The sequence below is a fragment of the Urtica dioica genome, chromosome 4 (genome assembly GCF_054948205.1).
Source record: "Urtica dioica subsp. dioica isolate 48M chromosome 4, U.dioica_male_clone48M_v1_H2, whole genome shotgun sequence".
Classification (NCBI taxonomy): domain Eukaryota; kingdom Viridiplantae; phylum Streptophyta; class Magnoliopsida; order Rosales; family Urticaceae; genus Urtica; species Urtica dioica.
In genome coordinates, this window is record NC_142759.1 from 7,438,041 (window position 1) to 7,453,835 (window position 15,795).

The 15,795-nt window shown below is 42.2% G+C and overlaps 2 protein-coding genes across 2 annotated transcripts; one reads left to right on the top strand and one right to left on the bottom strand.

Moving 5' to 3' along the window:
• Positions 1 to 7,627: 7,627 nt before the first annotated feature.
• LOC149399914 (putative E3 ubiquitin-protein ligase WAVH2) lies at positions 7,628 to 10,144 on the bottom strand. The gene is made up of 4 exons (XM_089613762.1): positions 9,921 to 10,144; positions 9,231 to 9,829; positions 8,795 to 9,141; positions 7,628 to 8,488 (listed from the first exon to the last, which is right to left on the bottom strand). Exons 1-4 carry the CDS (start codon positions 9,982 to 9,984, stop codon positions 7,780 to 7,782), a joined length of 1,719 nt encoding a protein of 572 aa, XP_089469888.1. The 5' UTR covers positions 9,985 to 10,144; the 3' UTR covers positions 7,628 to 7,779.
• Positions 10,145 to 12,388: 2,244 nt separating this feature from the next.
• On the top strand, positions 12,389 to 15,380 carry LOC149399915 (uncharacterized). The gene is made up of 5 exons (XM_089613118.1): positions 12,389 to 13,177; positions 13,254 to 13,897; positions 13,982 to 14,164; positions 14,256 to 14,454; positions 14,551 to 15,380. Exons 1-5 carry the CDS (start codon positions 12,646 to 12,648, stop codon positions 15,267 to 15,269), a joined length of 2,277 nt encoding a protein of 758 aa, XP_089469244.1. The 5' UTR covers positions 12,389 to 12,645; the 3' UTR covers positions 15,270 to 15,380.
• Positions 15,381 to 15,795: the final 415 nt, after the last annotated feature.

The following is a 15,795-nucleotide window of genomic DNA, read 5'->3' on the forward strand; positions in this document are numbered from 1 at the left end:
GAAGACTTCGATCTCGGAAGATTGTGTCTCGGAAGACTTCGATCTCGGAAGATTGTGTCTTGGAAGACTTCGATCTCGGATTACTCCGATCTCGGAAGATCGTGCCTCGGAAGGTGTGCATCTCGGAAGATCGTGCCTCGGAAGGGGTGAGTGTCGGAAGACTTAGATCTCGGAAGATCGTGCCTCGGAAGGCTTGAGTCTCGGAACACTTAGATCTCGAAAGATCGTGCCTCGGAAGGCGTGAGTCTCGGAAGACTTTGATCTCGGAAGATCGTGCCTCGAAAAGCGTGAGTCTCGGAAGACTTAGATCTCGGAAGATCATGCCTCGGAAGGCCTTGAGTCTCGGAAGACTTAGATCTCGAAAGATCGTGCCTCGGAAGGCGTGAGTCTCGGAAGACTTAGATCTCGGAAGATCGTGCCTCGGAAGGCGTGAGTCTCGGAAGACTTAGATCTCGGAAGATCGTGCCTCGGAAGGCCTTGAGTCTCGGAAGACTTAGATCTCGGAAGATCGTGCCTCGGAAGGCGTGAGTCTCGGAAGACTTAGATCTCGGAAGATCGTGCCTCGGAAGGCGTGAGTCTCGGAAGACTTAGATCTCGGAAGATCGTGCCTCGGAAGGCCTTGAGTCCTGGAAGACTTAGATCTCGGAAGATCGTGCCTCGGAAGGCGTGAGTCTCGGAAGACTTAGATCTCGGAAGATCGTGCCTCGGAAGGCGTGAGTCTCGGAAGACTTAGATCTCAGAAGATCGTGCCTCGGAAGGCCTTGAGTCTCGGAAGACTTAGATCTCGGAAGATCATGCCTCGGAAGGCGTGAGTCTCGGAAGACTTAGATCTCGAAAGATCGTGCCTCGGAAGGCGTGTGTCTTGGTCGTATCCATTTTGGGGTCTTACCAGGACGTCTCGGTCGTCGCCGACTTGGGGTCTTTTTTTCTTCGTGCCCGATCGGATCGTCTCGGTCGTATCCGTTCCGGGGTGTTGATTTCATATCTCACCGGGACGTCTCGGTCGCCCTCGACATGGAGTATTTTGTCTTTGTGCCCGGGCGGATCGTCTCGGCCGTATCCATTCCGGGGCCATTGAAGTTTGTTTAGGAAAAAGTCTCCAGTCACCATGGCAAAGACCTTTGATGTAAGACTGGAGGTCCTGGTGGAAAGCTTCCATGGAGAAAGCTTTGGGGTCAATCTTCGTTGTATTGAAAGGTTTTCCGTATAGGAAAAAAGTTTGCTGGTGAAGAGTCCGTGGTTGTTCTCGGGAACCCCTCCCTCTAGCGCCAAAATGTTAATCGCGTTTTTGGATTAGCATTAAGAACCGTCCGTGGTTCGATCTAGGGCCGGACCCTATGACCGCACGTAGGTTGGATTTGATGAAGTTCTTATCTTCTCGTCGTGTTCTTGTTCTTCGGATCTTTGGGTCTCCGGGTCCTTGAGTTTCCGGGTCGTTGGATCTTCCGCGTTCACCGTGTTCTTCACGTTCCTTTATTGAGTTCTCGAGTCTTTGTTTCTTTGAGTCTTCAACCCTTTAAATCTTCCACGTTCTCCGTGTTTTTCACGTGTTTGTGTTCTTCGTGTTCATCGTGTTCTTCGGATCTTCAAGTGTCCGGGTCTTCGGATCTTCGAGTCCCGGGTCTTTGGATCTTCCACGTTCTTCGTGTTCTTCGCCGGGTCTTCAAATCCTTGCACCTTCACCTAACCATAAGAAAATGTGAATCTAGAGGGACGCGGAGGGTTTTCCCTCGGCGCGTGCTCCGACGCTCAACATTAGTCGTGTTGTATTGTGTTTTTGGTAAACAATTTATACTTGTCTCTATGTTTTCTAGAGAGAGAAAGTGGTGGTGAGATTTTTGTAGAGTTTTGACAAGTTGAGAGAAACTTACATTGTGTTGTGAATGAATGGGGTATTTATAGGGACCAAGGAGTTTGGTGAAAAGTACTTGATTAGGTGGTGGAGATGGCCGGGTTGTCTTGGCCGAGTGAAGACGGCCGGGTGGTCTTGGCCGAGTGAAGACGACCGGGTGATCTTGGTCGAGTGAAGACGACCGGGTGATTTTGGCCGAGTGAAGACGACCGAGTGATTTTGGCCGAGTGAAGACGACCGGGTGGTCTTGGCCGGGTAAAGATCTTGGCCGGGTGAAGATGACCGGGTGGTTTTGGCCGGGTGAAGACGACCGGGTGATTTTGGCCGAGTGAAGACGACCGGGTGGTCTTGGCCGGGTGAAGATGACCGGGTGGTCTTGGCCGAGTGAAGACGGCCGGGTGGTCTTTTATTTGGCCGACCGGGTGGTTATTTTTGTGGTTTTGTCTTGAAGATTTGTCAAGAAGTCTAGCTTGAAAACATTCTTTGAGAGTCTTTTGAAAGACATTTCATGAGTGTTGACTCGGAGCTTGGTGCGTGAGTTTTCTTGTGGGCTTGTGCCTTGTGTATGGACTTGATGTATTATCTTTTGCTCTTGGGGTGTTATTTATACCATGTGAAAATAACGGCATAACTTCTCGGGGTGTCGTTTTTACGTTGTGAAAATGACGGCATAACATTAACCCCCCAGTTTCTTGTGCGACTTGTCGTGCAAGAAATTTGTCTTGTGTTCCCCGAGAGTTTTGTTGTTGATGTCTTTCAGTTTGCTCTTGTGGCTAAGAGATTTACCTCGTAAAGACGCGCTTTGTGTGGCATGGATTTGTAAAATGTGACCTCGTGGGGTCTGCGTCTCGTTGACGCAAGTCTCAACAGATTTTGATATCGGAAAGTTGTGTCTCGGAAGACTTCGATCTCGGAAGATTGTGTCTCGGAAGACTTCGATCTCGGAAGATTGTGTCTTGGAAGACTTCGATCTCGGATTACTCCGATCTCGGAAGATCGTGCCTCGGAAGGTGTGCATCTCGGAAGATCGTGCCTCGGAAGGGGTGAGTGTCGGAAGACTTAGATCTCGGAAGATCGTGCCTCGGAAGGCTTGAGTCTCGGAACACTTAGATCTCGAAAGATCGTGCCTCGGAAGGCGTGAGTCTCGGAAGACTTTGATCTCGGAAGATCGTGCCTCGAAAAGCGTGAGTCTCGGAAGACTTAGATCTCGGAAGATCATGCCTCGGAAGGCCTTGAGTCTCGGAAGACTTAGATCTCGAAAGATCGTGCCTCGGAAGGCGTGAGTCTCGGAAGACTTAGATCTCGGAAGATCGTGCCTCGGAAGGCGTGAGTCTCGGAAGACTTAGATCTCGGAAGATCGTGCCTCGGAAGGCCTTGAGTCTCGGAAGACTTAGATCTCGGAAGATCGTGCCTCGGAAGGCGTGAGTCTCGGAAGACTTAGATCTCGGAAGATCGTGCCTCGGAAGGCGTGAGTCTCGGAAGACTTAGATCTCGGAAGATCGTGCCTCGGAAGGCCTTGAGTCCTGGAAGACTTAGATCTCGGAAGATCGTGCCTCGGAAGGCGTGAGTCTCGGAAGACTTAGATCTCGGAAGATCGTGCCTCGGAAGGCGTGAGTCTCGGAAGACTTAGATCTCAGAAGATCGTGCCTCGGAAGGCCTTGAGTCTCGGAAGACTTAGATCTCGGAAGATCATGCCTCGGAAGGCGTGAGTCTCGGAAGACTTAGATCTCGAAAGATCGTGCCTCGGAAGGCGTGTGTCTTGGTCGTATCCATTTTGGGGTCTTACCAGGACGTCTCGGTCGTCGCCGACTTGGGGTCTTTTTTTCTTCGTGCCCGATCGGATCGTCTCGGTCGTATCCGTTCCGGGGTGTTGATTTCATATCTCACCGGGACGTCTCGGTCGCCCTCGACATGGAGTATTTTGTCTTTGTGCCCGGGCGGATCGTCTCGGCCGTATCCATTCCGGGGCCATTGAAGTTTGTTTAGGAAAAAGTCTCCAGTCACCATGGCAAAGACCTTTGATGTAAGACTGGAGGTCCTGGTGGAAAGCTTCCATGGAGAAAGCTTTGGGGTCAATCTTCGTTGTATTGAAAGGTTTTCCGTATAGGAAAAAAGTTTGCTGGTGAAGAGTCCGTGGTTGTTCTCGGGAACCCCTCCCTCTAGCGCCAAAATGTTAATCGCGTTTTTGGATTAGCATTAAGAACCGTCCGTGGTTCGATCTAGGGCCGGACCCTATGACCGCACGTAGGTTGGATTTGATGAAGTTCTTATCTTCTCGTCGTGTTCTTGTTCTTCGGATCTTTGGGTCTCCGGGTCCTTGAGTTTCCGGGTCGTTGGATCTTCCGCGTTCACCGTGTTCTTCACGTTCCTTTATTGAGTTCTCGAGTCTTTGTTTCTTTGAGTCTTCAACCCTTTAAATCTTCCACGTTCTCCGTGTTTTTCACGTGTTTGTGTTCTTCGTGTTCATCGTGTTCTTCGGATCTTCAAGTGTCCGGGTCTTCGGATCTTCGAGTCCCGGGTCTTTGGATCTTCCACGTTCTTCGTGTTCTTCGCCGGGTCTTCAAATCCTTGCACCTTCACCTAACCATAAGAAAATGTGAATCTAGAGGGACGCGGAGGGTTTTCCCTCGGCGCGTGCTCCGACGCTCAACATTAGTCGTGTTGTATTGTGTTTTTGGTAAACAATTTATACTTGTCTCTATGTTTTCTAGAGAGAGAAAGTGGTGGTGAGATTTTTGTAGAGTTTTGACAAGTTGAGAGAAACTTACATTGTGTTGTGAATGAATGGGGTATTTATAGGGACCAAGGAGTTTGGTGAAAAGTACTTGATTAGGTGGTGGAGATGGCCGGGTTGTCTTGGCCGAGTGAAGACGGCCGGGTGGTCTTGGCCGAGTGAAGACGACCGAGTGATCTTGGTCGAGTGAAGACGACCGGGTGATTTTGGCCGAGTGAAGACGACCGGGTGATTTTGGCCGAGTGAAGACGACCGGGTGGTCTTGGCCGGGTAAAGATCTTGGCCGGGTGAAGATGACCGGGTGGTTTTGGCCGGGTGAAGACGACCGGGTGATTTTGGCCGAGTGAAGACGACCGGGTGGTCTTGGCCGGGTGAAGATGACCGGGTGGTCTTGGCCGAGTGAAGACGGCCGGGTGGTCTTTTATTTGGCCGACCGGGTGGTTATTTTTGTGGTTTTGTCTTGAAGATTTGTCAAGAAGTCTAGCTTGAAAACATTCTTTGAGAGTCTTTTGAAAGACATTTCATGAGTGTTGACTCGGAGCTTGGTGCGTGAGTTTTCTTGTGGGCTTGTGCCTTGTGTATGGACTTGATGTATTATCTTTTGCTCTTGGGGTGTTATTTATACCATGTGAAAATAACGGCATAACTTCTCGGGGTGTCGTTTTTACGTTGTGAAAATGACGGCATAACACTATACTCCATGATATAAGTATAACGGTTTGAGCTCCTAATTATCTATTGTGTGAACTGAGATCAAAGGCAGGAGACCGCATATATATATATCCCTGAATTTATTTAAAAATTGTATTTTTATTCATAATTTTATTATTTTTAATTTTATATTAAGCACAAAATTATATAGTTTTTTTTTTCATATATATTTAGTATGAAAAAAATGCTTACACTTATATTATATATGTGTATGATAAATAGATAAACACTTATACATGCTTAACCAGATGTATTTTTATTCCTAATTTTTCGCGGTATGAGAAGTTTCCAAATCAATAGTACTTGACACGATGTGAACATCATTAGTTATATTCTTTTATGTGTAATATTGTGTATATAACTATATATAGATCTGAAGGGGACCACCATTAATAATAGAATTTCACGCATACCCCCCGAGCTGGCTTGTCTTTTTCCCATAGCTTGTATTAATCAATCGATCCAAAAAAAAAAATTTATTCCAACTGACGTTGATAGTTTTATTAAGTTTTGGACGTAAAATTGAATACACCGAATAGATTAACGGATAGTGGAAGTGATGAGGAAGTTTATGAAGGCCCGCCGGTGGTGGCGGCACAAATATGTCCTTGTTTTTCTTAAACAATATGCGTCACTAACAACCAAATAATTAAGAAGGCCTAAACAAAGACTTAATAAAGTCATCGCTATAATTCCACGATCTACAAGCGCCAAGCGTTCACGATCAGGTTGATATATTATAATAATAATAACTATAGACGTCGTACTTTCTGTCCGACTGAAATTCATTTTATATTTTTCCAGACTGAACTTGCTTGTCTCTTATTGGACAACTTGGAAGGTGATATTATTTTATTATTATTATTCTCAATTGTGGCCCTGTGGGAGCGTTGAAACTTCACTTTAATCCTTGCTAAGAAATAATGTGAATAGCCAAATAGAAGAGAATTAATATTTTAGCAACATAATACTTTTCACTAAATTTTGCATAGAGAGTCCAATATCTACTGGTTTTCGATCCGCTTTTATCTGAATTGAAAATGATTTATTTTGTTTTTTCTTGCGTTTACTAGCTAGACTCCATGATGATAACTGTTTGAGCTCCTAACTAATCTATAGGTTGAGAAGTTTCCAACGTGTTCGCTATTACACAATCAATCTGGTCACCATGACCAATGATCTATGTATGATAAATGGATAAACAATGGATTAAAACAAAATATATAAAGATTAAAAATATAAAAATATCGTAAATAATAAAAAGAGATACAAGAATCTAGTTACTAAAGAATATCTAGTGGAGCATCTATGCTAAAAATACAAACATCAAACACAATAATATATAATTGGCAGTGAAAACTAGTGTTTTGTGTACAAAATCAAAACAAATTAATATTTAGAGCGAGAGAAATATATGATGTATCATAAATTGGAGTTTTGTAGGGTTGAATCAAGTTGAGGAGATTTGCATTTATAAAATAATTATAGTTGCTTACAGTCATTATCTTAGTTGTATAAGTAATTTTATTCTAAATGTCCAATAAGCTAACTCATAATATTATATGCATTAATAAAGACATGCAAATACATATATTGTAGTGACACAGTTAATCATAGTAAAATATTAATATACAACAATAAAATAAATTTTGCAATTAATATAATAAGGTGACATATAGTATTTCCTTCTATATAGAAATTTGAAATGAAGTACAAATATATATTGGGTAAATTCCTCATTTTACTGTAAAGTGGTGTTATACAATAGTTAAATTAACCGTGGTATGTTGTAAATTACATCATGAGGGGGACTATTTATTTTGTAATGTGGTGGTGCAATATAAGAATCAAGAGAGTTTTAATGTTTGAAATATTATGCATGTGTTTTGAACTTACTTAAAAAGTTGAAAAAGTAGAGTGATCGTTATCAACACGCGGTCAAATGTTATTGAAGCGGATGAAGATATAGTGATTAGTGAACATGAATAATTGTATTTTGTTGCACAACCAATAATTGAGCAAAGTCAAAAGGAAAGAAATGGGGTAACAAGAACAAGAAATAGAGAGCAAACAAATGGGTTCTTCATGGCTACGTGAGATTTTATAGAAAAATCTTAAGGGTGAGCGTTATTGCAAATTGGTTATAATACTATTTGCTTAGTGACGCATAGTAAAATGCTCGATAATTTACAAGTCTTATTTAATTCAAATGAGCAGCTAAGAAATGATAAGTGCAATGGCCTTAACTATTTCCTCTTTTCTTTTGATTCTACTCAATTATGTATAGAGATCATACAATGAGGACGCTCCTTTATCTAGCAAACCGAAAATGATCAATGATTATTATTATTAAAAACAAATCAGACAACTGAGCTTACACAACCCCGGGACGAAAAAAAAAAAAAATCACAACGTTTGATTGAAAGAAAACATAGAGATATCACACATTGATGTGATGAAAAACAAAATAAACTTTGAAAACTTATTTGTGTTTTAATTCATTAAGTTTTTTCTCGAGATCGGCTTTAAATTGTCCGAAAAATCCCCGCCCTTTTTCTTTCTCTTTCTTTTCCTCTTCCGGTGCTTTCTCTTTCCCTTTCTCGGCCTCCTTGGCTTTCTCGGCCTCCTTGGCTTTCTCGGCCTCTATCTGTCTCTCTTTGCGCTCCGTCCCTTCTTTCTCTCTGCGGCCCTTGTCGGCCTTCAAGTCGTCCTCGGGCTTAGGCGGCGGCTTCGATGGATCCTTGTCGTGCTCCACGGCTTGCCTCACGTACTCGAGCATCAGCGGCGTCACATACAAAAGCTGCCCCTCCACGGCTCGCTGCAGATTTTGCGACGAAAGAAACGACGCAATCAAGCTCTTCCCTTGCTCCTCGTACGTCTCCGGCGACTCCATCACCTTCAGAAGCTTCTCCACCTCCTCCAAAAGTGCCTTTATTATCATCTCCGGGTCGTCCACGTCTTTCACTTCCTCCAGCGACTTCTTCGCTTCTTCCATCTTCCTCGTCGCCGCCGGAAATTCGCCGTTGTCGGCGAGCTTTCTCGCTTCTTCCACGCAGTCCACGGTCTGCGCTCGCTTGTACTCGATTATCACCTTCGGGATCTCCTCGTCCGGTGCATTCTCGACTCGATCCACCGTGATCTTCACCGGAGGGGCATCGAATCTTTTTCCTTTTTTCTTCTTAGAAGTAGAGCTGTATGATGGATGCAGTGGCGGAGCCGGAAATTGTAGTCAAAGATGTCAGGGGGAGCAAATTTAAAAATATTATATAAATTTGGGATAAAAATATCAAAAAATTAGGTAAATAATCAATTAAAACGTTTGGAATTGCTATATAACCAACGTTTCGTAAATTTTAAGTAAATAGTCATAAAGACGATGTGCCTAATAAATCGAAGATGTTATTTACCTAAGATTTAAGTCCGTAAATATATGGCAGTGCCTATTTATGTAAGATTTACGAATCAAAACGTAAATATGACTTGATTGATTCACTTACACGTATGTGTATTTCGTTTCGAGCACATCGACGCTCATGTCTTCGGTCCTGGGAAGTAGGCGAATGTAGACTAAGATCTTGCGGACCTCTTTGCTGTAGAGATCGCCGAACGAGATGAATTTGGAATTGTCGTTGCTGTTGTCTTTCTTCTCGTCGTAGTATTTTCCGGCGGAGACGTCTTCGATCTCCGACTCGCCTTCGGTAGGTTTGACGGTCAGATTCATATCCTTAACGACCACTGTGAGAAGACCTCCCAAACACAGAGCAAATGCTCTGCTCAAGTTCTTCTCTTCTTTAACGTCCGTGTATGTCCCTCCATCGCTTTTATCGGCTATCTCCACAAGCCCCTGAACGTATATAAATAAATATGTACCGATCAGTTCAATTCCAATTTCAAATCCATGTTAAGAAAAAAAAAATGAAAGTGTAGATATACCTCAGGGGTTGATTCTTTGCCAAAAGCGAAAGTGTAAACCGGAAATTGATCGATGAGATCAACCTCGGAAGCTTCATCGAACTCGGGAGATTGCTCGCCGTCTGACATAAGCATGATCGCCGCGGTACGTTCCTCGGTGAACCGTCGTTCGCTGAGAATCTTCAGTCCCTCTTTAAGCCCCGCGGCGGTGTTGGTTCTTCCGACCGCCTTGATCTCCTTGACGTGTTCGATGCTCTCGTCCTGAGCCTTATCGGTCATGAGGCGCAGAGGGAACAATCTCTTGGACTTGGTGGAGAAAGTGACGATGGACAAACGGTCCGTGGGACTGAGCTTCCTAATCAGGAACTGCATAGCTCTCTTGAGCTTCAACAGCTTGCTCTCCTCGTCCTTGCTGGTCCTCTTCTTCTTCTTGCTCTCCATGCTCTCGCTCACGTCCAAGACTGCGACGAGGTCCAAAGGGAATCGATCTTCGACTCTATCGGAGGCGGTGAGCTCCAACAGAACCTTCATGTTCGACGCTTTCAGGGACGCCTTTGTTCTGTTGAAGTAAGTCAGCTGTGTGTCTCCGGCTTCCAGAGCCGCGGGTTCCGAATCCGAGTCTGCGATCGTTTGTTGTAATTAATTAGATCAGTTGATATTGAATTTTTGAACTTAGATTGATGATATAAAAAAAAGAAGACGATACGATACCAGAGTCGAGGTCCGGCTGGGTTGAGGATTCGGCGATGGGCTCATCGTCGTTGTAGATTGCCATTCTGCTTATGTGATTTTTTTTTTTTTTTTTTTGGTTGTTTCGTTTGTGATATTTTTCTTTCAATTTAAGCGTTAAATATAGTTCGTCATATATTCACTCCAGTCAAGCTGGCAATTTCTATCGTTAGAATACAGACTAGATTAATTTTTTATTTATTTATCTATCAGGTCTTACTCTTAACTCTTAAGAGGCTTAGCCGTGCCAGTTACTCTTCGTGGTGGAGAAAAATATTGAAAGCGTTCACATGGGGGAAATGGAGAATAATATAGTAGTGAGACATGTCATGATCTTTGTCCACTACTGAAAGTTTCTTCCTTTTTTTTATTATTAAAAGGAACTTGCATGTCTATTATTGATTGGATTACTCGTAAAGCATCATTTATTTATTATTCTTATTAAAGGAATATTGTAAAATTCTTGCACAATATTTTAAGCGAAATAATAATAATAATAATGAATCAGTCAATTGAATCAACATAATGATGTTAGGTTTATATTGGAATACAATATTATTATATGTAATTTAATCTGTTATTCAAAATTAATCTACATAACAAGTTTTTTCGTTTCATGATTATACATTTTATTGTAGGCAATTAATATTGTACTGAACTACTGATATAGAAAAGTTTAGGAAGCGTTCAGATGGGGTGACGTATGATGGTAGACGTCATGGTTTATACCCATAATAATAATAGAGTTGGATATGTGATATTATTACCTACATTAATAAGGTTAGAACTTAGAAGGTGAAATAATAAATGTACACCCATTACTCCAACTGTCCGCGGCCACAGTTTCTATTTAGTTTTGTCTCCCATACCCTCGCTTGTCTGCTATTATTTATTCTGAGAGCGCTGAAACTCTACTTGAATGCTTTCTCAGAAATTATGTGAATATAGCCCCAACATAAATCAATACATTAATTAGGTAAAGAAGACTTTTCACTAAATTTAGTATAGAAGTATGTACTGGTTTTCGATCCGCGTTTATCTCTCAATTATTGGGAATAATTTATTTTCGGTAATGTATAATACCAGCGGTATCAGCTGAATCTGATGTGGATAGTTTATATATTGACATGTGAAGTTGATGGGACGCACTCTTTTATTTTTGTATTTATTGCGTTCGCTAGTCTCCATGATGGTGACGGTTGAGAAGTTTCCAAACAACTTGGCATAATGTGAACACCTTCTTATTATTTCTTAAAAACGTATGTAAATGTGTATATAAATTTGATAGAGAGATGACCATTAATAGTAAACTAATGCATACACTTAACTCGTTTGTCTTTTTCGCATAATATATACTATATCTATCAATCCAAAAAAATATTATATAAGTTGATAATAATTAATTTTTTTGGACGAATTGACTAAAAATTAATATATTAATCAACACAATGAAACTTGAACAAATGTAAATTAGCTTCTTATTATAATCAATAGTTTTAACTATGACTTGAAAAACAAGTTGAGTTATGAGAACTGACATTATCGATCTAGAGTCTAGACTACATTCAAGATGCAAGAAGGACACTTGGTAGATAAGAAAATTGATAAATGACAGAGCGAGTGTAGAACTACCATATTTTCCTCACAAAAAACATGACGATTTATCATTCGTGTTTAAAAGTAACGAGCGGACATCCGAGAATTAAATTCACCTTGATCGATGTAGACTTGTCATTAACAGATTAAAATTTATTGTTGAAGAATATAAAGTAACATAAACTCATTTTTAGAGTCGTTGCTACCCTTTAAATTTTAGTTTTTAAAAGTTTTAATCCGAATTCCGAATACTTCGGATGAAATAAGATGGCTTCTACTAGATTTTGATAACATCCGATGAAATTCCTATTGTTAAAATTAAAACAAGGGTACTTTTGAAAAATGTCAACATGTTCATTTTTATAAGTTGACAACTATCAAACTTAATCATCATGAATTTTTTCATTATAAAGCCTAAAAAAGGAATTTTTTTTTGCAAAACTAGGTACTGTTTAAAGTCTCCGTTGAAATGCATAAAACAATCAACATATGTATATACCTTGATCCTTAAGCATTGTGAAGCCACGCGCGTGTTAAGTATTGATCGGAAAAAACAAACACAAAAAAGAAATCGCTTAAGCAAAGACTTTTTAAAGTCATCGCTAGCATTTAATCATAAACAAAGACCATAAATATTCCATTTATTTTTTCTTTTCAAAACTACAATAATTTCATTAAACTCTATGAAATAATTAAAGCTCTTATCCAAATCTGACGTCGAATCATGTCGTGGTTTGCACGATTTTTCCGCACTCGAAAACGATAGTCTTGCCTCTATTCTCCGAATTAAAATTGCAAGTACTATTTAAAAATTGCATGTAATGTATAATAACGTGGGAAGAGAGAGAAACAATAATTAATCTATAATCCCTTATTTCCTCTGACTCTGAGTCAGCTAAAATGTGAACTGAAATATATATGCGAGGGCAAGGAATTATTTCTCTCCGGTCTTCACCCTGTAAATTGTGTAAATTTAATCACTTAAAATTTTCAACAACTTGATAAGTAATCTCTATATATTGTAGCAATCTGAAGCTACATAGCAAAACACAGAAACAAAGAAAAAAAGAAAAAAAAAAAACAAACAAACAAAAAAAAACAAACAAAAAAAATGGACAAAGGTAGCATTGCTTTCTTTCCAACTTACAGACCGCCGGTGCCGCTGGACATTTACTCATGTCCGGCCACCGGAGCTTCCATCACCAAAGCCGACGAAACTCCGATGATCACCGAAGAAAAAAACACCTTCGCTTACAACTACAACGCCACTCTCATCCCTCCCAAATCTCTCAAGAAACTCCTCACCCGCTCCGAGCTGGCTTCTAAAGGCATCTACAAAGCTGAAGATGTCGATCCAGGCCGTCTTTCCGGTCTCGTTTTCGTCTCCGAGAGAGGCGAAGTTCAGCATGAGATCCTTCACATAGGTCTCCGCTTGAACGACAAAGTCGAAGTCTTTAGCTTGGCCGAGATTTTCGGCAAAGCTGACTTCGATGGTCTCCGTATGGAAGACAGTGGTTGCTTCACCGATGACTATCTCGTCTATGTGTCCACCAAAAAAGCGCATCCTAAACGCCGTCAGCCTTGGACTGCCGTTTATAGAACCCATCTCACCACCGGGAAAACAGATCGCCTCACTCCAGAAGGTAACGACTTTGTTTGTGTTCTATATTCATTTATGAAATATTAACTGATTTGTATATGTGTGAATTTTGGGATCAGGGCAAGCTGATTTAAACCCTTCGGTGTTGAAATCGGGGAAAATGATAGCTGTGGCGTCGTTCCAAAGAGGGACAGAGAAAGAGAGTGGGTGGATGGGAGAGATTGAAGATCTGAGGACCAACATTTACGTGATCGACGTCGAAAATCCCACGAAACGCAAGCTGGTCGTGGAAAATGGTGGGTGGCCGACTTGGGGGAGCGACTCGGTCTTGTTTTTCCATCGGAATCTCAATAGCAGCGATCCGAAGAAAACGCCGTTGTGGGGTGTGTTCCGTTTCAAGGCCGACATCAGAAAAATCCTCGACGGCGGCGCTGTTGCTGACGCGTCGTCTATCCGACGTGTGCTTCCGGAGAAGATCGACGGAGTCGAAGTCGACGCACGAACTCCGGCTGCGATCGACGAGAACAGAGTCGCGGTGGCCACTATTCGCTTGGCCTTCAATAGAAACGATTTGGTGAATAAGCGTACGGCTGATCAGTATCGGCATATTGAGATATTCGAGTATTCAGAAGCCGGAAAAGAGGTTAAGCCGATTCAAATCACTGCTGCGATAGGAATGATGGCTGACCACTACAATCCGTTTGTGATTCATGGGAGTGACCGAATCGGTTATCACCGTGTTAACATGAGCATTCTCGATAACGTATTATTATTATTATTACTCTGATTTAATTAATTAACTTAATCATTGATGCAACTATATTAATTTGGAGAAATATTTGTGTAGAGTGGAGGTGATCTCCCAAGGCAGTTCCATAAGCTAGAATCTCCGGATCCAAGGCTGGGATTGTTTAGAGTGTCGGGGGTGTTTCCGACATTCTCCACCGACGGAAAAAGGCTGGCATTTGTTGACAATGAGTTCAAGTCTGTTTGGGTTGCCGATAAGAAAGGCCTGCGCGTTGTTTACAAGGTAATAATCTAATCACATCAAGTTATCATCCTCGTTAAATAAACACGATTCATCGAAACTGATTGTGGATTATAATCATATTCATATACAGACGAAAGTGAACAACTTCTTCGCGCCAGTTTGGAACCAAAACCCAGCCAAAGACACCCTGTACGTGTGTGAAGGTCCCGCTTTCAGCGCAAAAGACGAACTTCACATCTGCGCAATCAAGAAAGTGTCCGCCGCCAAACAGACACGTCAAACACTCACGAAATTCGCCAACAACGCCTTCCCGTCGTCCAGCCCAGACGGTAACTAATTCTAACCGCCTCGAAATCAGCTCTCAATTCTACGAATCCCAAAACTCGAAACTCAATACTCAATGTGTATGTAAAAAAAAACAACAGGGAAGAAACTAGTTTTTCGATCGACGAGAGACTATCTGACGAACGAAACGAAACACAAGAACCTATACATAATGGAGGACGCGGAGGTCGGGGAATGGGGAGACAGCGATAAGCCGGTGACGAGGCTGACATTCGAGCCGTGCACGGACACTCACTGCATTTGGTCTCCCACGGGAGATTGGATCGTCTACTCGTCGACCCTGAAAAAGCCCGCGGGAACGCCTCCTCTGGACTTCGGGCTCGACCCGGGATACTTTGCCATCTATCTTCTGAGCGTGAAGAAACCGGACGTGATCGTGAAAGTGGCCGGGAGCGGAGACGGGCTCGCGGGCCACATGAACCATCCCTTCTTCAGCCCCAAGGGTGACAGCATCGTCGTCACAGCCGATCTGGCAGCGGTTTCGTGTGATCCGGTGTCTCTGCCTCTCTTCGTTCATTCTGTGAGGCCTTACGGAGATATATTCACCATCGACATCGACAACACCGACATCGAGAAGAACGAGGATACGCAGAATTTCAAGCGTATCACGCACAGTAGGTACGAGTACTCGACTGCGTCGTGGACGAAGTTTCAGACGACGGACCCGAACGCGGATTGGAATCTGGAACTCGGAAACAACAGGCGATACACTCCTTCGTGTCCTTATGCTCATCCTGGTGGTGCTGAGAGTTGGCACATGACCGGTCACCTCTGCCTCGGACATAAGAGATGTTGCTGATTTTTCCCTTTTTTTTTTTTTTTTTTTTGCTTGTGTGCTGTTATTTCTGTGTTTTTTTCCTCTTCTTTTCCAATTTCCGTTGCTGCAATTTCAATTTCGTTTGTTTTACTACTGCAATTTCCATCTTCTTTTTGTTATCTCGAATTTCAATGTTAAGGTGGCGCTGAGGATTGGCAAATGATTGATCCATCTTCTTTAAATAATACGTTCAGAGTTTGTCAACCAAAGTTCATTTCAAAATCTCGAACAGATTGCGAGTACAAAGAATTTCTTGGTTTTATTTATCAGCCCAGTGACTAGTAGATACAACTTTTTATTATTATTATTATTAGAATTCTCGCTTAGTATTACACATGATCAACAGACGAATATTTGTAATCCGCGAAGCAAACGCAACATTAGTGAAGACAAAGTCCTGAAATTACACACGTGAAATTTGGGGCATTAGCGCACGTAGACGAAGATGGAAGAGTTTAAAGATGATACATATTCCTTCTTACCCGGTCGGTAAGAGAGATTCCATTAC